Here is a 24,902-nt window from a genome sequence, read left to right as displayed (position 1 = left end):
AGAAGTTCCTATCAGCACTAATAACCACAAAAAGACCATATTGACTTACACTTCTTTTATTTCCCATACTATCCCATCTTTTTGACAAACTTTCTTTCCAGTACATAAATCCCAAACTAACCACATTCCATTCATCTTATTCATATTTCGGCTTAACATCATCGATCATCATTAATCTTATTAACATTAACCCTCCTTCTTCTTCACTTCATTATCATAACCCATGTAACCATTCTTAAACTCAATAAGTTTAAGCTTGATATCTTCAAGAATAAAACAAACCATTTTATTTTTGTCGTTATTTCCTCTCTTGGAAGGGTTATGTGTGTTATAACAATACTTTCTAAGTATAATGCTATAATTGACATCATTTAATTTTTAATCTTTCTTTTATTCCTCTCAAAATCTTATTTTTTATAATTATTTTGTTTGTGATGCAGTGTCATCTTATATGTGGGCATTATTTGCTTCACTCAAATAAAGTTTTATGACATGGTTGTGTTTTTTGTTAATCATATGTATATGCTCATTTAATTGAAAAAGACAAGAGAAAATTTTGGCTTCCAAGGTTAATTTAACTTAACCTACTAACTTCCTATTAACCATTTCATGTTTCGGTTTCCTTAATATATATATATATATATATATATATATATATATATATATATATATATATATATATATATATATATATATATTCTGAAATCATCACATTTTGTGAGATATGGGGACGCAATTCTAGTCATTCATTTTGGAGATAAAAAAAATATTTTTAAAATGCAAAATAAATGAAAATTTTTGAATTATTTTTTTAAGTATTATTTTCGTAAGTTTATTTATCCAAAAAATAAAAATAAAATAAAATAATAAATAAATTACAGTTTTTTTTTTCAAAATATACGTGAATAGTTCTAATAGAATATTAAATTTTAGAACGTTACAATATTCTACTAGAATATTAAACTATAAATATTCAAAAAAATTCTAATAGAATATTAAAATATTCTAACAAATCTAACAATCAAGTAGAATATTAGAATATTTTATCTACCAATTTTAGTAGAATATTAGAATATTCTAAGATTTTAAGGATTCAATTTGATTATTTACAGTGTAATATGTTATTAAAATATTTCACTCATATATTTGAAAAAAACGGTGATATTTTTTATTTTTAGTTTTTTTTAATTCTTTTCGGATAAATTAAGTAACGAAAATAATATTTAAAAAAAAATCTTTTGTTTTTCCTTTTATTTTGCAATATATATATATATATATATATATATATATATATATATATATATATATATATATATATATATATATATATATATATATATATATATAAAAGCTTGACATTTTTCTTCCTACAGTTATAACATTAAGAGTTAAAGGAATTTTTTGCTTATTAAATTGTGAATAGTATAACTTCAAAATTCTATTTTTAATTTTTCAATATTGTATTTTATAAATAAATAATAAAAAATTATCAATTTTTATATACTTTAATACTTTAAGTCAACTTCATATATGCTGTTATAAATGGGCTCCCATTTGGTTGTGAATTTGTGTATGAAGATATGTGTCGATGCAAATTGTTTCTAAAGCTCCACATCTAGCATTAACTTTCTTATTTCTATATATTTAAGGGTGTGAAAGTTTCTTTATCGTGAATGCGACAAATCAATGTTATTATGGTTGTGATTTGTATCGCTAATTAGGAACGTATGATCTTTGTATATTATTGTTATATGTTACATCACACAAATATTTATTTCCGTATGTAAATATGATGAATAATTGTACATTATAAATATAGTGTTTTATAAAATCCGTTATTGTACCTCATAACATGTGATAACGCCAATGAACACCGTCTCACCTTCTCGTTATTACATGTTAAAGACTTTCACGTTATTTCCAGTTACCATCATGATATTTGGTAACGACGTTTTTTTTGTTTTTTAGTCTAGTAACTCGTGTGGGCTTTGCCCACACCCACCTCTCTAAAGAAAGGTTATTATTTTGACATTATATTTTGAGTCTAGCTAGGTTTTCTAGAGACAATTTAATGTTCTTTTATCAAAACAATTCTTTAACACTTGACTTATATGAACGTACTGATTAATATAGAAACTGTTGTAGTTCTAATTAATTGCATTTATATGTGTAAACTTAATATAGGCGGCAATATAGATGAGTTTAGTGGGTTGGATGGTCCGACAATAAATAAAGACATTGAAACTTTTAGATTTCCAGAAAAAAAATGCTAATTTTTTTTAATATTATAAAACAATGAATATAATTAGAAAAAATATATTACTAAATGTATTTTCTTTATTAATAAAATAATATAAATAATAAATAAGAGATATGAATTCTTAATGTGATTTTAAATAACATAACTATATTTAAATATAATTATGCTATAAATCGATATAAATATAATAAATAAGAGATAAATGCTTAAGTGAGCAAAACAACTTGCTTAATCTATAAGAGAAAAGTGGCATGACCACTTGTAAGGTTGTTGAAAGCTCTTAATGTTGATTCCATGAATTTTCGTACGAGGAAATAACAAATTTAACCAAATATACTAATTATTTTGTGGAAAATAACACAAAAAATTAAAAAACTCAAAATTATATATTTAGCCACTAAAATCGCAGATGGGTATAAGCTATTTGCGAACGTACAAGTGGCTAAAGCATGCATGTACTTTAACCACTTGTACGTTCGCATGTGGTTATTATATATATATATTATGAAAATTGTTTCTTATGAATAGTAAACTTCCATAATTTTTGTCTATTTTAGTCCATGAACTTTATATTGTTTTTTGGTAGAATTGGTCCCTGTATTTTGGCAACTTTGGTCCTATTTTTTAGCCATTTTGACACTTTTGGTTCTTATAATCGATATTTTTATATTTTTTAGGAACCTTTTAATATTTAAAGTGACCACAAAATTTTAACGGTTTGACAACTTTGATCCCTTTTTCTATTTAGGAACCTTTTAATATTTAAAGTTTGTCCACAAAACTTTAATGGTTTGACAACTTTGGTCCTCATTTTTTAGCCATTTTGACACTTTTGGTCCTTGTAATCGATATTTTTATATTTTTTTGGAACTTTTTAATATTTAAAGTTTGGCCACAAAAACTTAAACGGTTTGACAACTTTGATCCCTTTTCTATTTAGAAACCATTTAATATTTAAAGTTTAACCACAAAACTTTAACGGTTTGACAACTTTGGTTCTCATTTTTTAGCTATTTTGACATTTTTGGTCCTTATAATCGATATTTTTATATTTTTTAGGAACCTTTTAATATTTAAAGTTTGGCCACAAAACTTTAACGGTTTGACAACTTTGATCCCTTTCTATTTAGGAACCTTTTAATATTTAAAGTTTGGCCACAAAACTTTAACTTCTCGATTTTTTGGCAGAATTGGTCCCTGTACTTTGGCAGATTTGGTCCTCATTTTTTAGCTATTTTGACATTTTTGGTCCTTGTAATCGATATTTTTACATTTTTTAGGAACCTTTTAATATTTAAAGTTTGGCCACAAAACTTTAACGGTTTGACAATTTTGATTGCTTTTTCTATTTAGGAACCTTTTAATATTTAAAGTTGGCCACAAAACTTTAATGGTTTGACAACTTTAACGGTTTGACAACTTTGGTCCTCATTTTGTAGCCATTTTGACACTTTTGGTCATTGTAATCGATATTTTTATATTTTTTAGGAACCTTTTAATATTTAAAGTTTGGCCACAAAACTTTAACGGTTTGACAACTTTGATCCCTTTTCTATTTATGAACCTTTTAATATTTAAAGTTTGGCCACAAAACTTTAACGGTTTGACAACTTTGGTTCTCATTTTTTAGCCATTTTGACACTTTCGGTCCTTATAATCAATATTTTTACATTTTTTAGGAACTTTTTAATATTTAAAGTTTGACCATAAAACTTTAACGGTTTGATAACTTTGATCCCTTTTCTATTTAGGAACCTTTTAATATTTAAAGGTTGGCCACAAAACTTTAACGGTTCAACAACTTTGATCCTTTTTTCTAAAAATTTGCTAATTCATACCGCTTTAATTCTTTAGCCATTTTGACACTTCTGATCCTTGCAGTCAAAACTTTTACATTTTTTCATAAAAACATGAACAAAATGGTCTGAGGCAAAGCCCGAACTTGTCATCCTTGCACTTTCTACGTCTGTCATATTTATCGATTCGAAAACAGTATTGAAAGATTTTGGTCCCCGCGTAGCAGGGGTAACCTTTCTAGTTATTATTATTATTATTTTTATTTTCGTTGTATATATATGGCCTATTCCACCCTAAAATCGTAGATGGACTATGTCCATTTGCGATTTCCTCTCGAGTTTTACCTGCGATTTTTCGAAATTTTTTTGTTTTTTTGTTTTTTGTTTTTCTTACTACGAAATTGATAGGGTTTGACTATGAAACTTATTATATATAATTTTTTTCAAGAAATTATCATTTTGTTGTTATTTCTTTGGAAATTTTGTTGAAAACCTTTCTAAAAAATGTATGAATATTTGGTTTGCAGCGATAAAGGGAGCAACAATTCAATAAGTACTTTCATGACTCCTAGTGTACCTCAATTTCAACAACTATGTGGATCCTAAGAATTACAAGTATGTTGGTGATGATGATGTTGGTACATATCTTAATGACGTGGGTGGTTGTTGTGTCGATGTTCCCGAACCAGAAAGTAAAGTTATGAATAGACGTATAATAGATAAAAGTAAAAAGAACAAAGTTATGATTCAGAAAGATCAAAATGTACATGGTTACGAGGATTATGTTGATGTTGATGATGTAGCTTTAGATATAACCGACTTAGAAAAATATTATGATGGAGATGAGTTGGGTGATGAAGTTAAAGCTATGTTTCCCGATAATCTTTTGTACGGTATGCCTCCGTACCAGCATGTCCAGTTGATGTCAATGAAGGTATCCCAGCACATATGGTAGATATCAATGTTCAAAAGATTGAATGTCTCACTATACTTAAGAACAAAGAGATTCTAAAACGGGCGATTAGGAAAATATGTCTTCGAAAAGGTTTTCAAACGAGGACAAGTAGATCGACCAAATCAAGGTATGAGGTTGTGTGTGTTGGGAAAAATTGTTTTTGGTTACTAAGAGCAAATGGAATTAAAAGTTCTTGCGGACTTTTCCAAGTGAAAAAATTTGTTGATGTACACACATGTTCTTCAACAATTTTGCAATCTAATTATCGACAAGAAAAAAAATATGTTTTGGATGAATATATTGCTGATGTTTTGGCTGAAGATTATAGTAGAGTATATCGGGGACAAAATATTATTAATGATATGAATGTTCAATTGAATATCAATATCTCTTACCATTAGCCTTGGCGTGCGAAACAATATGCACTGTTGTTGTTAAGGGGGTATGAAAGAGGATTCTTTTACCAAACTTCCGGCTTATTTCCACAATTTGATCAAATATAATCCGGGTACCGTGACACATTCAAACAGATGGTGATGATCAGTTTGAGTTCATGTACGTCGCACTTGGTTGCTCGATTAGTATTATTATATTTTATTATTTTTTTTAGTTTGGTGTATTTGAATAGATATATAATGTATTGTAGGTACGTGATTTTGTTAATTTTTGTAAGCCGACCCTTATAGAAGATGGAGCCCACCTAAAGGGCGAGTTCAAAGGTACCATGTTACTTGCAGTTACTAAGGACAGACAAAACCAAATATTACCGATTGCATATGGTATATGCAAAAATGAGTGTACAAATTCTTGAACAAGGTTTTTTCAAAAACTACGTGATTACATAGGCAATATGGAAGAGCTTACAATTATAACTGATAGGTCTCCATCAATAGCGACATCTGTTGCCTACATTTTTCCTCACACTCATCACGGAATATGTGGTGTCCATTTTTATTTCAACATAGTAGCTAGATACGGGAAGAATAAGACAGTTAAAGGAATTTTTTGGGAGGGTTATAGAGCGTATACAATTGATGGTTTTTATGCTGCCATAGACCTAATGAAAAAGACAAAAGAACCGGTAAGGGAATACTTAAAAAGTATAAATCTTGAAACTTGGTCTAGGGCACATTTCAGAGGGAACATATGCAATTTTATGTCATTCAACAGTGCGGAGTCTATAAACACATTATCTAGACACGCACGTAAGGTGTCGATTGTACTGCCCGTAGATCCGAGCTAGTCAATTTAGAGACGATAAGCGTCAAAAATGACTTTTTGATAGAAGAGTGTTTAGAATAAATAATCTTAACCAAGTTTTAGTATGTGTCACAAGGTTACCGTACATATAAAGAACGCTGAAATCCGAGTTATAACGAAGAAGTTATGACCTGTCGAAGTTTCGTGACAAAACCGGTACGAAACTGTGTGACGTAAATAGTGAATTTACGATAGAGTGATATTTATCCTTAGTGATCTAAATGAAAGTCATAAAACACGGTAAACCGAGAGCGTGCATAAAAAGAATGTCTAAATCTAACTTCGTATGAAGAAATTATGATTTTTTGAAGTTTCGACTTAGCGGTATGCAGCCCAAAGTTCGTATATGAGATCAAGTGGTTTCTAGCCGAAACAATCTAAACGAGAATCGAAGATCTCATTGATAGTAGTCCAACGGTAAATAGACAGACGAAAACGGACGTCAGATGAAGGAGTTGTGAATTCCTAACGGAGTTTTCCTGTCCCGACCTACTAAAAATAATATAATAAAATTTAAAGTCAGAATTAGCCAACGGAGTCTAAACGAGAGTTATAGAGCATAATCTCACCTTCGCGTGGATATAAAGGACATAAAAAACGGAGCTCGTATGTGAAAGGTATGAATTTATGAAGTTCGAGGCACACACACCAAAGGGGGAACGCCCCGCGTTTGGAGCCCAGAGCCTGTCCCGTCGCATGTGAAGTCCGAAGTTCGTAATCCATGACGAACGGCGGAACGCGCTGCGTTCATTCAGGGAACGCGTTGCGTTCAGAGGCCAGACCCCTCCTATAAATAGGATGTGAGTCCAGCCGAATTGGTTGCTCATTTCTTTCCTTTCACTCCTTTAAACTTTCTTTTACTTGGCAAGTTATACCCCCGAAGCCCCGGTATCATCCCGACCCCCGAAGCAAGTCACGACGCTCCGAAGATCCCGAGAAAAAGAGTTTTCGAGCCGAAACTCTGTCCGTGAGAAGCCCGATTTTGTAGAAAACATTTCGGTTTCATCGAAGAATTACTACTCGAAGAGCCATAGTGTTGTCCGAGCATCGTCTAATCAAGTGAGTGTGTAGTTACTTTCTTCTGACACATAAATATGAAATATTTGCTATGAAATACGTGTTATGTGTTTATATATTGTTTGTTTATTTGAGATGGATGTTGGATGAATGTTTTATACAGGTTTGTAAATGATTTAAACTATATATGTAATTTATATCTACAAATATGTTGGGTAGAACATGGGTAGATGAAATAGTTGGTGTGTGATGAAAGATTTTTTTGAGGATGAGACGAAAGATGATATAGATCATGAGATGAGGGTGACATGTGAAAAATGAGTGACACCTTTACCTAAACGATGGCCCTGTCATTCTGCAGAGTAGGGATGTCAACCACGGACGATTCTAGACAATCCAGTGGAGCACTAGCAGGCTCGCAACTTGTAAGTGTTGTGAACGATGTGTTCACCGGTGTACTCTAAAAACCATGGCAGCTATAGATTTATTGCCTTATAATAATACGATGGTAGCTATGGATTTAGTACAGTGTAGATGAACCTTGGTAGCTATGGATTTAGTACTGTATAGATGAACCTTGGCAGCTATGGATTTAGTGTTGGTTATAGGAACCTCGGGCAGCAATGGACTTTGTGCAAATTTCTTAGGTCAATCCTTAGGAATGAATAAATGAAGGATAAATGATTCTTAGGGTAGATCCTTAAGAGTAAAGAAGATAATGAGGAAGCAACAACAACACTCACCCCTTGGGCCGATGATATTGTTAAAGAAAATAAAAATTATTTTAGTAATTGGGATGTTTGCATGATCTCAAGTAACAAATGTGAGGTAAAAAAGGGGGCACAAAACATGATTGTTGATTTCCAACAAAAGACATGTACATGTAGGCATTGACAACTTGACGACATACCTTGTGGTCATGTCATAAGAGCGTTAACAGTCAACAATTACCAAGACTGCTCGATGTTTGCATTAAATGTTTACCAAACCGAAACATTAAGGAAAACATATGAGGAACAGTAAACCCTTTGCCAAAGCCATCCGAATGGGAGATCCCCGATGATTTGATGATTGTTAAGCCACCTATAATGGATAAACGTCAGCCAGTCAGGCCAAGAAACACAGACCGCATTCCATCCCAATGCGAGGGTCCAATTAGAAAAGAGTGTTCTACATGCGGTCAAGCAGTACACACGAGAAACAATTGTTTCGGAAGGGCGTCCGGTAGGGGAGTACGTCGCACGACATTTAATATTTGAGCTTCTGCGAGTTGCTCACAATCCTATCACTCCGATTTTGATATAAAACAACCTTAAATGGAATAGATGTTAATTTATTATGTATTGTAATGTTTTTATTAAATTTTCTAAGATGTTGTTATGCTTTTATATTTTAATTTAGTTTGAACATTATAACAACGAATGAATGTTTTATATTGTAACATGTTATTTTTATGCTTTTATACTTGGAAAATTAACGGTAAACAAACATGTTAATCTAAAATAAATACCAAAGCCAAGTCATGATAATGTTACAACAATTTTTTAACTAATTATTAAACTCAGGGAATTGTAATGGGTACTTCTCTTTCTCGATTGTTATATACTCATTCCTAACTCTCATTTTATCTTCGAAATGATCATTTTGCACCCTAAGACGTATCATCTCCGAGTCATTGTCAGCAAGCTATTTTTCAGTCGTTTTGATTGTTTTCTTTTGTCTTTGCTTTTGCTTTGGTGTCGTGTGAAACTAAAACAAGATTGAAATGATTTAAATCATTATGTTTCGAATAATTCACATAAAAACTTAAAATAAGGATATAAGCTTTTAAATTCAATAAACACCTCGGTGTAAGGAGTACACCTATACTTTGATGGATTTCGAAGCCTAGGTCTATCGAGTGTAACTTCATTGCCATCAAAAACATGATCATCAAAATGATTTACGGTCCCTGTAATTATTACATCTTCCTCTAACACCAAAATTAGTAAGATATAATCATTAATAAAAAAAATGTATGAATCTATTAATACACAATAAAATAAATGTAAGTATGCAACCTGTTCAGCTTCATTGTCATCAAAAGCGAACACATCATCATCGAATTGATTCTTACTCCGCCCGCTGTGTGTATCCTCTCGTCCAAATCCTACATAAAAACATTATAAATATTAACGAAAGTCCCCTTAATACTTAACAATTAAAGTCATATTTGTAATATATATAATAACCTTCTCGTCTTCAATATCACCCAAAACCATTTCATTGGCATTATTTTTATTCACCGCCTCATCATCTAAAACCTACATTTTCAGCTATAAAATATTAACAAAAATTTACAAACTTGTTAACATATTATATCATAAATGTAAGGTGTCACTAACATTTTCACCAAAATTTGTTTGGAATTCTGCAGGTTCCTCAAAAATGAAGTTGTTCCATATGCTTTCATTATCCACTTCTTCTATAAATATCTTAGTAGGTTCTCGGTTCATAAACACCTGTTGCTTGAGTGCATGTAGCCATTTCAACACCTCCTCTAAGTTTGGTTTCCCATTACGTCCAACTCTACAATGAGAGCGGCCACTAGAAGACATACTAGACGAAGATTCGTCTTGTCTCCTAAAATGGTCCTGTACTAGGGATGAAACTGAATTCCGTTCACCATATACATACTCTTGACATGACATATAATAAGAAGACGTCATCTCATCATCACTCGGTGACATGCTATGTCTTGGTCGCCGTCCCTCCTAAAACAATTTAACATATTAAAAATGTAAATAAAAATGCAATCATGAATGTTTTAAAATTAAAATAATATTTAAAAACCTTTGTCATGTCAAAAATCTTGTTCACATCAACCCATTTCAAATTTTTGGTACCACTCCATCGTTTGATCCGAGGTGTCTCTGTTTTTTTGTAACGCGAATCCACCAGCACGAACAGCTGGAAGCATCTCATATAGTCATTATCTATAATTTCACGGTTATAGTAATAAAAATTAAAATAACTAACATAACAATAATATCTTACAAATAATAATAAATTTGTATACCATAAATGGCGCCGTAAATCCAGAAACGGAGTATTTAAAAGTTTGGCGACGCTCCGACAGTGAAAAATATCTATCTATCTTGTTACACGTATCCTCAAGGTCATCACAGGTAACCTCCCACAGATAGCCATTCCAAGCAAAACTGTCAAAAAATAAAAATTAATTATAATATACATTAACATTAATAATATGAAACTTTCAAACTAGACAAAAAAATACATGTTTCACACATCCAAATTCTCGGCCAAAAAAACCAGTCTTGCGACACCCAGTCATTTATTTCTTTTCCCAAAAATCTTTCACACAAAACGTATATAAGACACACTTTAACTGCATAATCGTCCGTAGTTTCTAAGAAATGATGATTTAAAATAAAACTTTTCAAGTCATAGATTTTCACCGAACTATTTGTATGGTTCGGAAATGGACGTTCCTGTAGTAAACATCTTTTTTTACTACTAACTTTTTTTTTTTCTGAGACTTTTTCTCAATCATTTTGGGATACACACCCCAATTAAACCCGATTATAAAACAAAACTCTTCCGGGCCATAAACCATTTTCGTATCCCCCAATCTAAGATATAATCGTTTTATGCCATCTAGGGATACTACAACGTCCGACCGTAGCTGATGAAGAAACATTTTATGGAATATCAATACGTCCCTTTGTAAACGAGGGACATCTAACAAGTAACCGAACACATTTTGTCTAAAACTTTCGCGTCGTGCCCCATGCAACACCTCCAATACTTCCCAAATGTTGCACCCCGATCCTTTTAGGTTGACAACAACTTTAACATTTAAATTTCTACAATCATGCTGAAAACAACGTATTAACAATGCGTAAAACATGTAGACTAAAAATATATAACCATATTGCAACCAACTATTTTCTTTAAAAATATTCGTATATTCAAATTGAATAAATAAACCAACATTTGAATTACAACTATTTTCTTTAGAAATGTCCGGATATTAAATGAAATAAATAAACCAACATTCAAATTACAACCATAACAATGCGTAAACCAACATGTAGACTAAAAATATATAATCATATTGTAACTATTTTTTTCATAGTAAATAAACATTAATTTAGAAAACTAAACCGCATATAGACTAAAAATATGCAAATGTAATACCACATCAATCAATAATAAACATTATCTTATTAAAAAACTCATTTCATTAAACTTATTAACAAAAAAGTATCATATGTACAACAACTCAATGCACACTTTACGCATTATATACTTGTACATTCATACAACCACTAACCAAATGACATCAAAACTTAAAGACTACTTGTAAACACTACTCTATCTATCAAATACAACACAATTACCCAATAACACACAATATAGTTTGGTTTTTGTTTTCAAAAACTAATAGAATAAATCCTAAATAAACAAAACCTACACTTGATAAATGTTGATTAAAACACAAAATGAGTTTAGATCTTACCATATTTTCGGGATTGTTGAAGAAATCGTACATGCTAGCTCTAAGGAAATCGCAGAGAGAGAGAGAGAGAGAGAGAGAGAGAGAGAGAGATTCTCCAAGAAAGAGAGTGAATAATGAAGAAAAAAAACGTTTTTATAGTGAATGCCATGAAATCGCAGATAAACAACACAAAATCGCAGATGCACTTTTCCATCTGCGAACGTACAAGTGTCTAAAGCATATGTGCTTTAGGCACTTGTATGTTCGCAGATGGGAATGGCAAAATCGCAGATGGACTTTTCCATCTGTCATTTTAATGGCTAAATTTGCAATTTTGGTTTTTTTTGACTATTTTCCACAAAGTAATTATTGGGTTGGATGGTCGTACAATAAATAAAGACATTGAGACTTTTAGATTTAGAGAAAAAAATGCTAATTTTTTTAATATTATAAAACGATGAATATAATTATTAAAAATATATTACTAAATATATTTTCTTTATTAATAAAATAATATAAATAATAAATAAGAGATATAAATTTTTAATGTGATTTTAAATAACATAACTATATTTAATATAATTATGCTATAAATCGATATAAATAATAAATAAGAGATAAATGCTTAAGTGAGCAAAATAGCTTGCTTAATCTATAAGAGAAAAAAGGCATGGCCACTTGTAAGGTTGTTGAAAGCTCTTAATGTTGATTTGATGAATTTTCGTAACGATTCATTTTCATTAAGACGAAATATATATAAAATATTATTTGGGGTGTTTGGCTTAGCTTTTTAAAGGCCAAAAGTCCTTTTTGGAAAAGTTGCAAAAAGTCAGATTTTCCTGACTTTTCCAAAAAGTTGATTTTCCTTCTATTCATAATCCAAAAGTACCTTTTAAAAGTCTTTTGCCAAGTATCTTTTACGTTTCATCTTTTACTAAAAGGACTTTTGGCCTCTCAAAAACTAAGCCAAACACCCCTGGAGATATGGATTTCCATTAAGTAGAAATACACACAAAATATTATAAGGATATAAGGGCCAGACAAAAACAATGTATCCGATATATACAATATATAATAAAGGGCTTATAAAGTAATCATACACTATTAATTTTTCTCATAGTCCAAAGAGAGGTTTGTCCCGAACATTCAGGCTAGACCAGAAGTCAAGAAACATGATAGATGGAAGACATTTCATGAAAATATCAACATATTGAGAAGATGACGATACATATAAGACTCGAACTTGACGCAATGCAACTTTATTTCGAACAAAGTGTATGTTTATTTCAATATTGGTTTAATGATGGTGTATTGAGTTATTTGGCAAATACATTAACATTGTCGGAGTAGACAATGGTATGCTCTCTCGGTTAGTTGGTATAACTCACGAATCTTATTCTTTTAAGTGGAATATTTTGAAGACTTTAAATTAAAATAATAATATTAAAATATGAAATTGATAATTAATATATATAAAACTAATGGATTTGAAAGTTTTAACGTTAACTAGGAGGTCAACAAGAGTTGAATTGAAATTTTACAAGTTTGAGTTTCCGAACATGCAAAATTTGAAAAATTAGGTTAGACTTTTAATTAACTATATTTGGATCTAAAGTGTTAAGAGGTTAATTTTCTAGGTTGAAAGTAGAAGTAATATTTTTTTTTGACCAAATGAAAGTTTGTTAGGGAATAAATAAGAAACTTAAAAAGACTATAGACCAATTTTGCCCGGTTGTTAAATTTTAGAACTAAGATCCCCAATTTCATCTATTCTCAACATTAAGAGCTCGAGGGATTTGGAGATCGGATTTTGAGAGTGAATTATGAAAATGGAATTAAAATTGAAGATCATGTGAATACTTTAAGTCAATTTCATCAAGAAAGCTTCAAACGTAGTTGATTCCCCTCTTTCGTAGTCATTTAAACTTATATGTTCATGTTTTCCTTCAAAAATTCGAATTTCATGCAAGAATTATGATTTAGATTGATGGTTTGCATTGGATTCTATGTTTGGCAAATCAATATAAAGACGTAGGTTTATCTCCTTGACCAAACTTGAGTGATGAAGCTTCAATTGTGATTTTGAAGCACTGACTTCATGAATAAACCATTTGATGTTATAAAAATCAAAATTTATCATCAAACAAGACATATGATATGGTTTAGATGTAAGTTTCATGATCCTAAGCTTAATATGGTGTTAAATTGAAAGATATATGGTATTAAATCCTTCAATTGAATCAATGGTGGATTTATGAGTTTTAATGTAGTTTTAAGTTTATATTTGGGCAAATCTCTCATTAACCCATCAAGATGTGATTGAGAAATCTTCATGAGAGTTAATTATTCTAATTATAAATCATAAATGAAAATCAAATCTAGAAGTCACTCATGGAGTTTTGAGATTTGAAAATGGAATCCATTTCTTGTTCTCTAAATTTGGTAGATTTGTGATGTTAATGAAATGAGTTAGATTTTAATTAGGTTTCTTGAACTAAGTTTTGAATTCCAAGTAATAATCCTAAATTATTATAATTGAGATTGGATGAACTAAATGGTTGTTTTTCAAATTTTTGCTCGAAGTTGTGAAAAGTTCTACTCTAATCGTAAGGATGGTTATAAATCATCCTAGAATAGTACAAAAAATTACAACCTGAAAACGTACATGATGATTTTCACATTTTCTTTGGGTATTATTATTATTATTATTATTATTATTATTATTATTATTATTATTATTATTTAACTTTTGCTCCATTTAACTTGACAAAACTGCCAAATTGGTCCTTGTGGTTTGCAAAAACCTTTGGATGGGGTCCAAAAAGTTTTCAACATGCATGGAAGATCCAAAATCAAGAATTTTCTTTGGTTTTGGTCCTTGAAATTTTGAAAGGACTATTTTGCCCTTATTATTTATTTTTTACATTTTCTTTATTTGTTTTAAGTGTTTTGTAATTAAAATAAAAAAGAAAAAGAAAAGAAAAATCGGAGGACGACCTCTCTCTCTCTCTCTCTCTCTCTCTCTCCTGGAAGCCTTTCTCACAGATCTCTAAGTTCATATTCTTTAAAACCCTATCAACCATGATATAAACCCAAACTTAGTGTATAGAAACACGAATCGCGATTGGTGTCTCCGGTCTCCTTCTCAACCTTCTCTATTCAGATTCACCATGAACTGTCGCAATGAACCTAAATGATGTTCCAAGGCTTTCACCAGAAGATATCGCCAGAATGATGGGTCGGACAACTGTGAAATATGATTTTGTAGATAGAGAATGGATCGGGAAACCCGATATAATGATAGAACATTATACAGAAGGCGAATGGAGATCGTTAAGGAATCAAACTCCCACAGGGTCCGATCAAAACCATCTTCCCTACCCCTTCTAGTTAAACCCCTTTTCGACTAATGCATCCCTCTTCTCTGTTCATTTTTTTGTATCTAATCTCTTTTCATCTCGATTCAATTATTTGACGGGTCTGATGGATGCTTATGGTGGAAGTGGTGGATTTGTATCTTTGTTACAGGTTTTCTGGTCTAGAAATGGTGAAGAAGACTAGGTGGGGAAGAAGACGGAATGGGACCATTTGAAGACCAGATTGAGTTCAATTCATGTAGGTAGAACACATATAAAAACCGATGGTGGCGATCTTCGAACAAATCTTACATTGCAGAAAGAAAAATAGGCATTGTTATTATCTTCTTTCTCATCTGTAAAGATCGTTCTTGTTGCATCTTTTTATACCCTTAAACCATTCATGGAAATGGTTTTGATTTAAAGTTGAAAGAATGGGGAATTGAATGATATAAGAAGAAAATAATGTGAAAGATTACTCACTAAAGCTGCAACCCATGAACATAAAGTATGGTGGATGCCCACCAAGTGTTTGATCTTTTGTCTGAATGATCTTTCCCTACTGCAACTTGTAGTTCTTAGTTATGTTCATTGATTTTCAGTAATTTTGCTTCACAAATTTATGTTTAAGCCACAATTGGGTATTTAAATTTCTTGAAGCACTTGTTAAAGTACCTAAATCAAAAACAGGTGGTGGTGCCGTGAGAATGGCTTGAGAAAGAGAGAGGGGGGGGGGGGGGAGGGAGGGAGGGGGGAGAGGGAGAGGGAGAGAGGGTAGGGTCGTCCTCTGAATTTTCTTTTCTTTTGCTTTTTTTTTTTTAATTACAAAACAATGAAAACAAATAAAGAAAATGTGAAAAATAAATAATAAGGTTAAAATAGTCATTTCAAAATTTCAAGGACCAAAACCAAAGAAAATTCTTGATTTTGGACCTTCCATACAAGTTGAAAACTTTTTGGACCCCATCCAAAGTTTTTTGCAAACCACAAGAACCAATTTGGCAGTTTTGTCATTTAACTTTAACTAGTTGCATTATCCTTCTTATGACTTAGGGAATATATTTAAGTTAAATCCTCACTTTACTTTTTATTAGAAACCGTAAGAACCGATTATTTACAATACTTCATTTATTTTAAATTTTAACATTTATTTATGTTTCAAGAAAAATCTATAATATTGGAGTTAATTATTATTAATTTCTAATAATCATATGCCAATGGGTAACGAACTCACTTGGTAAAGTGAGTTGTCTTTTAGATTGGAGGTCCTATATTTAAATGTGGACATAGACAATTTAATTAAGTTGGTAAATCTAACTTCTAACCACTAACCACCAGTTGTTAAAAAAATCGACATAAACAATTTAACTAACTTGGTGAATCTAAACTAACTACTTACTTTTAAAAAAAATTTAATAATACAAAAAATAATTATTGTTAACATTAATGTATTTTAGATTTTTTTTTAAAACAACTATCACACGTACCATACTCACTATCCTATTCTTAAGTCTCGACATTTTGTCTTTAGCAAGAGTTGAACTCTCAACCTATCTTCGTTAACTCCTCTTATTGTTATGCTATAAGCCATTTGGTTAGTATAATCTATAATTTTTCTATTATGTATGGATCATTTTTATATTTTTTTTAAACATAAAGACAATTTTTGTAAAAAAAAATCTGTATAGAGACCTTTTATGTAAAATACGATGATGGTTTTTCTACTTTATTTTTGTACACAAGGACCAAACCAACCATTATACAAAAGTCTTAAATAAATACATTATTTCTGTAAAAAAATCTGAACATACTTTTTCTGTAAATTACAGTGACAATTTTTGTAATTTGTTTTCTAAATAGAGACTAAACATATTAATATAAGAAACTTTTGTGGCTAAAGTCTCAAACCTAAAAATATATCATTCATTTATGGACAAATGTCATATTGGCCCATCAAACTTATCGTGTTTGTTTTAAAAGGTCACCCAACTTTTTTTTTGTACATTAAAGCAATGAACTCTTATTTTTCTGTTTTAAAACATTATTATGTGACATGATACCGAGTAAGCCTTTAAAATGTATGCCTTAAACACTGTTGACCATCCAGAATTATCCTTCAAATCAACCCTTCGTTCCGATTACAAATCATACACCCAAATTGTGAGTCAACACAAATGCGAGTCTCAAACAGAACCCATCACTACAAATGTAGCTTCAATTTGCAAGACCCATCAAACAGCAAACTCATATGATTTACGAAGCCTTAATGGAATTTAGAAAATAGGCCTTCGTTCCGACACCATGTCCATCGCATCGACTGTGAAACTTCATTACTTCAAAAATTCTATTTGATATCAGGTTCAGATATCGATTTCAAAATCAATTTCAATTTCACTGAATCATTAAATTCATCTAGTTTATCTTCATTGATTTTTTGTGACATCCCCATTTTCACGGCCAGAAAAGACCGATTTTGTTTATGCTTTATAAAAATCAGAGTACTTCATTTTATAAAAATGTTGCGGAATTTGTTCCCAGAAAAACATGGTAAATACGTTATTAAAACATTTTCGATGAAACGTATTTATTTCATTTTAAAACATTTGGGATGTCATCGTTAATACAGAAACATAAGCATAAACAGAACTTACAATTATTTACACTAGTGATCTACATCTCTTTAAATCTCTCAGTGTATTGTGACTTCATATCAACACCTGTGATAAAAATAAACTGAGTGGGTCAGGTTGGGAAACCTGGTGAGCACATAGGGTTTTCAACCCACAATAATATAATTATTATTTTTAAACATCAAACAATCAACCCAATTACCCATTCCCGTTATCCTCACATTACGTCCCTAAAACATCTAACACAAGGGACCTAGTCAAAGGACTATCATTGGGATGGAGTATATCTGATGAGCACACAGTTCACACAGTTCGAATAAACACACAGTTCGAATAAACACACAGTTCGGTTAAACACAAAGTTCGAATAAACACCTACAGATTGCGAGCCTGTTAGTGTTCCACTGGACTGTCTAGAATAGTCCGTGGTCGTCATCTATACTCCGCTAGATGACTAGATCATCAAGAACATCTATAACGAGGCATCTCATTATTTCATTTTATCACACAGCAACTAATACATCTACCCATGTTTTACCCAACACATTTTGTAGATATAAAATACATATACAGTTTAAATCATTGAAAACATGTATAAAACGTTCATCCAGCATAGATAGCAAGTATACAGATAATATACACACACAGCACGTAATTTATATAAAATACTTCATATCTATGTGTAAGCTGAAAGTAACTATGCACTCACCTGAGAAGGTGGTGACTTGGTACTCGGACAGCGCTTCGTTTACTTTAAAATAATTTCCTTTGACGAAACCTAGTATTATCACCACTAGATTTTAGTCTAATATTACCGTGACTAATTATTAGTCTTATTATTATTATTATTATTATTATATAAGCGTTTAAACAATACTTTCCAACTACTATGTACAGACAGGGGCCAGACATAAAACACCGGAGGGCAGGACCATTTTGGCGTATAGCACTTCTGAAATCCAACAACCCTATGCGGCCCTTTAAACCAGATTCCCCGTACCGCGAGTAGTTAAAAGATATTATAACGACACTTATATAAGTCATAATAATAGCCCAAATATTTATTATAAATTTATAATAACAATACTAATTTTAAATATAAACTATATTTAAAATAGGGTAAACATAACTTACTTTCAAGGGGATTTTAGCTAGGAGTCGGGCTCTGCAGGGGCAGAAATTCGTCGCTGAATCTTTCTAAGAAAGATTCGTGCAGCGCTTCAGCGCTCACCTTACTATACTAAAACTACAGAAAGAGAAGTCGAATCACGAGGGACCGAAATGCTCGGGGGATAAGGAGAGAAAGACTCTTGAATCAAGAGAATGGTGCAAGAAATATGAGAGCCCAAGGCTCTTATTTATACTAATTGAATTTTCAAAAACTACCCTCCATAATTACTTAATGACCTTTTAGTTATATAAACAACTAAACACCCCTCTATAATACTATTTTAAATGGATTTAATGATCTTTGTACTAAACTAATGTCGAAAGAACTCAACATTAGTTTTATAATAACCGCATCGTCGATACCTTTCTAATGATATATACATATGTATATATATGTGTACGTATACATGATTTATACTTTATTTTAATACGTAAATATACTACTATAATTTGTAACTCGCTCATACGAACTCCGTTTTTGACGTTATTTATATCCACGCGTAGGTGGAGACATACTCTACAACTTTCGTTTAGACTCCGTTGGTTAATTTTGACTTTATTTTTAAAGTTATATTTTTAACAGGCCAGGACAGGATTGGTCCGTTAAAATCTCATAACTTCTTTATTCGATGTCCATTTTCGTCTGTATTTTTATCGTTACGCTACTAATAACGAGATCTTCGATTCTTGTTTAGGTTGTGTCGGCTAAAAATCAATCGATCTAAAATTCGAATTTCGGGCTGTACACCGCTAATCCGAAACTTCGAAAAATCATAACTTCTTCATACGAAGTCAGATTTGAGTGTTCTTTTTATCGATGTTCTTAGTTTAACATATTCTACGACTTTTGTTTAGAGCGCTAAGGATAAATCTCTATATATCATAAATTTACTATTTACGCTTCCCGGCGCCGTGCCGGTTCCGACGCGAAACTTCGACGGGTCATAACTTCTTCGTTATAACTCGGATTTCAGCGTTCTTTATATGTACGGAAACCTTGTGACATATTCTACAAATTGGTTAAGATTATTTATTCTAAATAATCTTTTTGTCAAAAAGTCGTTTTCGACCCCTATTGCCTCTAAATTGACTAGCCCCTGCGGGCGTTACATTTTTGAACTGTTCTTCATCTCAAATCAATTAAAACCTTCGATTGCAACCATGAAATCCATTTCTAATTACGATCTATTCACAAATAGATTCATCTAAAATCTTCCATTTGCATGTCTCATACAAATAGATTTTAATATGAAATAGGTCCTCCTTAGGCTTAACAAGATTAAAACAAAAAACTTTGAAGTGTACACAATCTGTTCGACGAAATGCCAGACCCATAAAAACGGGTATTTTTACCAACATCCTTGCCTCCAAGAACCGATGGGATGATTAAAAATTGCCTGGTGGTGGGATTGAATACATCACAAATCAGATATACATATTGTAATAAAAGTAGCCAGGAGAGTTGGTGATTTTTTATACACGAGGGTGAAACGCGGGTCACTCAAAAGGGAACGACAGTGTTTGGATATAGATTTGAATTGCAAAACAGAGGCAACAAGAAGTCGGAGAAGGATTTCGATTAAAACATCATCGTTTGAATCTATTAAAGCTGCTGACCGGTTGTTCTTGCTGTTCTGGGTTTTTTTGATTTGGATATGGTGTTCACCATTTTTGGAGTGGCGTTGAAGAAGAGATGTATTTAAAGGGCAATGGTTCGGATTGATTGAAAGATTGGGGTATAAGAAACCGAAATGAGGCTACAATGAGATTAAAACCTGCTATGGTCGGTTAAGTGACTTTTTTAACAGGTTAAACGAGAGTTCATTCCCTTAATATACAAAAAAAAAACTTGGGTGACCTTTTAAAACAAACACGAAAAGTTCGATGGGCTAATATGACATTTGCCCCCTTCATTTCTCAATTCAAACCTAGAAATATAACAAGGAGAATCTTCGAAAAAGTCCAAAGTTTTGGCTCAATTTATGATTTAGTTCTAAATTATTTTTTTTAATGAAAAGTCCTAAAAACCGTTAAAATACTGCATTTTGGCCATTTTTTTTACCTTTTTTGGTAACTTGTTGAAGTGGCGTACGAAGCTGGAATGATTGATGACGTAGCAAGTGACATGCCCAACTTGTTATGTTGAATTGAAAAAGGCAAAACTGCAAAAATGCCCCCTATGGTTTGTCGGGAATTGTTATTTTAGTCTAAAAAGTTTTGGATTAGCACCACCGGTCCAAAACTTTGATTTTATTGCAAGCTTTGTCTAATTTGTTTGAAATTTTTTTAAAACTACGACTTTGTCAGTTGTATTTTCATTCTATATTTTTCTATATTACAATAACTATAAAATGGGAAAAAAGAAAAAAAACAAAAACTTGTTATCACCGTACCCACCCTCCCCTTACAATAACCAGACCTCCGACTCCGATAAAGGCGGTAACTCACCGGAACTTATGAACGCCACCGCCACCACTGTCGGAACACATGAATCTACCACTACCGCCAGTCTATACCACAACCACATGTCAAAACCACCACCACCACAGTTCACCACCACCACCAGCGCCATCGATTCTACGGAAAAGACAAATCGAAGGGTAAATAGTGGTGGATAATCTCCGACAAACAGATACAGAGAAAACGCCACTTCATACAGCGTCTAGTCAAGGTTTCCGACAAACAGATCTGGAGAGAAGAGGATAGGACTTAATGCCATGGAGGTTTCAGATTTGAACAACAAGTCTGAAAACCCTAATCCATCGTCTTCGTCGAGGTTTCAACATCGCCGCCTGTCGAGGGTTTTCATATCTGTCACAACTGGAAATTTTGTGTTATGTAATCTATACATTCAAGCTAATGTGAATCAAAAACTTAAGAACATGTGTAACACCTATGATTATGACTTCAAAAAAAAAACTTCAATCAAATACATTATACAAGTACTACAAATAGTCACCAAACAATTGGAAACCCTAGAAGTCCTTGTTTAAGTCCACTTTGGACTAGGACTCCCTTATTGGATCCAAATGGACCAATAAGCTTCCAATTAGACTATCATGGGCTTAGAACCCTAATTGGGCTCTAATTGGACCCACACTAATTTATTTCAACATTTTGGGCCATATTGGGCCTAGAATGAAATGAACTGAAAGCTTTGATCCATGAATACCCTAAACTAGTTCAACAAAAATGGAAAAATCATACTATATTCTTTTATGAGAAAATTCACCCAAATTAACTCTAATATTGGGCTTAGGGGCAAAGGCCCAAATTCTTCCTTTTTCCCTTTCAAATTCTCGGCCCAAGGCCCAAGTCCAAGAAGAAATGGAAGAGTTGACTATTTGCTTGCCACCTCATTAATATCCAACATGTTTCCATGCACAACTCATACTTCTAGGAGCATATCACTTCAAAGATCACATCTCTTTTTCCTATCTCTCTCACTCTCGGCCATACACCCACACACACTCACAAAAATCTCTCACACTCTCTCAAGAACATCCCCCCTCTCCACTCAAAAATCTTGAGTTTTAGGAAGCATTCAAGAGGAAATTTCCACAAATTCTTCATCTAAGGTAAGATTATGCATGGATCTATGATTTAGATTCTTTTTGTTATCAAAATCCCTTCCTAATCTATGCAAAAATCGTGATCTTGCATCCTAGAACCATCTCAAACTCGAGATCTACCAAGGAAAGGTGCTAAGGCCAAAAATCACCAAGTTTTCTTCCATCTTTTCTTCCAAAAACCGAAAATCACACCCTAAGGTGAGCTTCATACCCCCTATTTTCTGTTTTTATGAGTTTTGTGGGGGGGGGGGGGGGAATACAAGTGAAAGTGTAGATCTATATGTGTTTTGTATGCCTTGTATGATTTCCATGCTTACATGTATGCTTTTGTGTGTTATAATGTTGGATCTAGCCATAAAACCCCTCAAAACCGAGATATATCTTATGTTAAATGATTTTAGCATCAAATATATTTCTACATACAAAGTGTTTCAAGAAAAATAGCTAAGTAGTTAGTAACAATTTTCTTTGGGCTAAAAACACAAATTTTGGGCCTAAAATGTGAAAAATACAAAATTAAGGGCCCAAATTGACATATCACGAATTCTGATGGATGAGGTGTGCCAAAACAGTTTCAATAAAACAATTTCTGGAAATTTACTCATTTAGAGGATTAAAAACATAAATTTCAAGCTTAATGGGCTAAAAATGACATTTTCGGCCCAATGAGGCCCATTATGCGAGATTTTCTGTTTTGGAGGGTCAAAACTGTATTTTTCTGTAAAACAGTGGACTATAATTGTTCCAAGTCCTTTTCAAAGGTTTAAAATGCTTTTAAATTTAAAAAGGACCAAAATTGCAAAAATCTTACAATTTGGGCCAAAATTGTCAAAGTTGGGAAAAAGAAGGGTTATATCCGAGAAAATTGCATTTTCAGGGACATAAACTGTTTTCTATGAAAAATATGCTGAAAAATATTAATTTCAATAATTTTTGGTGTTAAAATGTCAAGAAAATTGATTTAAGGACCAAACCGGAAAGTATTCAATTAAAGGGGTGAAAAAGTAAATTTTACAAACAATGAGGGGCTGAAACAGAAAACTTTCAAGGCTAATTCAATACATGCAATTTGATCAAACAATGGTAACGCGACTATCGACGAAATACAATACACTACAATACCAAAATCGTTGTAAAACGAATTGGTTCGGTCTCGAACCAATGAAAATCCGAAACTACTAACATGGCGACACTACGATACATACAAATAACGTTTGGGAACTCAATTTACATGCGAGTGTGCAAAGACGTCTACGCACCATCTTTGGGCCCCAAAAGTGTAAAATCTTGTTTGTTGGGCCTAGCTAGCCCAACGACCTGATCTTAAGGCCCGAAGACATTTTTTTTCTACGAAGTGTTGGGTTTCACCGACTTGGCACAACGTAGAGGGACTTTCAATGGCTTGTATACTACTGGTCCCCAAGGGTCCTTTGGTATTGCTAGTAACGTCTACATTTTTTTGCGAGGCGGGTCGGGGACCCCTCGTACACATTTTATCCCCAACCGGTTAATAGAGTCATAGAGGTCTTCGTGTCCTCTTTCTCTTCGGATGTGGGACTACACATAGTCAGGGCGGTTGGATAACGTGATTAGTACGGACGACGCCTACGGGATCGTTAGTATAGCTATAAACTGGTCGTTTGTGTAATGCGTGTTTGTAGCAACTAATCATGCTCAAAATAATCCAACGTCGCCTGGGACTGACACTATACGCTATGCAATGGTTTCAATGTAACTTCATGTAATTCAAGGAATTAGGAAAACATCGGGTTTTCCTAGGGTTTTCAATACATACAGATTTGAAATGCATACAACTTCAATGAACAATTTTTTTACAAGTATAGAAACAAACAAGCATACCTATGGATCTTCACAAACGTTTTCAAAAGCTTTTTCTTTTCAGAAAATATCGGATTTTCTGGTGGTTTTCAAACAATACAAACATTGGATTTCAAACACTACTTATGAACTCACCAACATTTCATATGTTGACGTTTTTCAAAATACTTGTATTCTCAGGGAACCAGTGAACCAAAGGAAATCATATTCAGTGATGGCTTGCAGTGTATTGATGTACGAATCGAACAATTTATTTTTGGGAATGTAATGTTTAATCAATATACTTCATGTAAATTCTACTGGTTGTACTATATTAATGCATGGTGACGAATGTTGTTATGTTTCATATATTCAATGTTATGGTATTCAATTGAGTCACGACAACCCCCGGACGTTTCCGCCGTCTGGTTCGGGGGTGTGACAATATCTCAGATAGGGTTTAAAGATCTAACAACGACTAGTTGTGCCACTAAATTTGTTCGTCACCGACTATAAGGCTTTGGCTAGGGTCATTGCAGTGCCACCAACGTCTATAGCTCGGGTTTC

General features: G+C 32.5%; 1 protein-coding gene across 1 annotated transcript; it reads right to left on the bottom strand.

The window, feature by feature from the left end:
* Positions 1 to 8,761: 8,761 nt before the first annotated feature.
* On the bottom strand, positions 8,762 to 19,089 carry LOC145090777 (uncharacterized). The gene is made up of 10 exons (XM_079028852.1): positions 18,910 to 19,089; positions 18,485 to 18,553; positions 17,797 to 17,862; positions 10,347 to 10,488; positions 10,121 to 10,237; positions 9,673 to 10,041; positions 9,520 to 9,591; positions 9,349 to 9,437; positions 9,133 to 9,260; positions 8,762 to 9,037 (listed from the first exon to the last, which is right to left on the bottom strand). The coding sequence occupies exons 4-9, from the start codon at positions 10,347 to 10,349 to the stop codon at positions 9,221 to 9,223; spliced, it is 690 nt and encodes a 229-aa protein (XP_078884978.1). The 5' UTR covers positions 10,350 to 10,488; positions 17,797 to 17,862; positions 18,485 to 18,553; positions 18,910 to 19,089; the 3' UTR covers positions 8,762 to 9,037; positions 9,133 to 9,220.
* Positions 19,090 to 24,902: the final 5,813 nt, after the last annotated feature.

This window comes from Lactuca serriola, chromosome 2 (genome assembly GCF_051521515.1).
Source record: "Lactuca serriola cultivar US96UC23 chromosome 2, Lser_US96UC23_V15, whole genome shotgun sequence".
Lineage (NCBI taxonomy): Eukaryota > Viridiplantae > Streptophyta > Magnoliopsida > Asterales > Asteraceae > Lactuca > Lactuca serriola.
The sequence above is the reverse complement of the archived record's forward strand: the minus strand, read 5'-3'. Positions and strand labels throughout refer to the sequence as shown.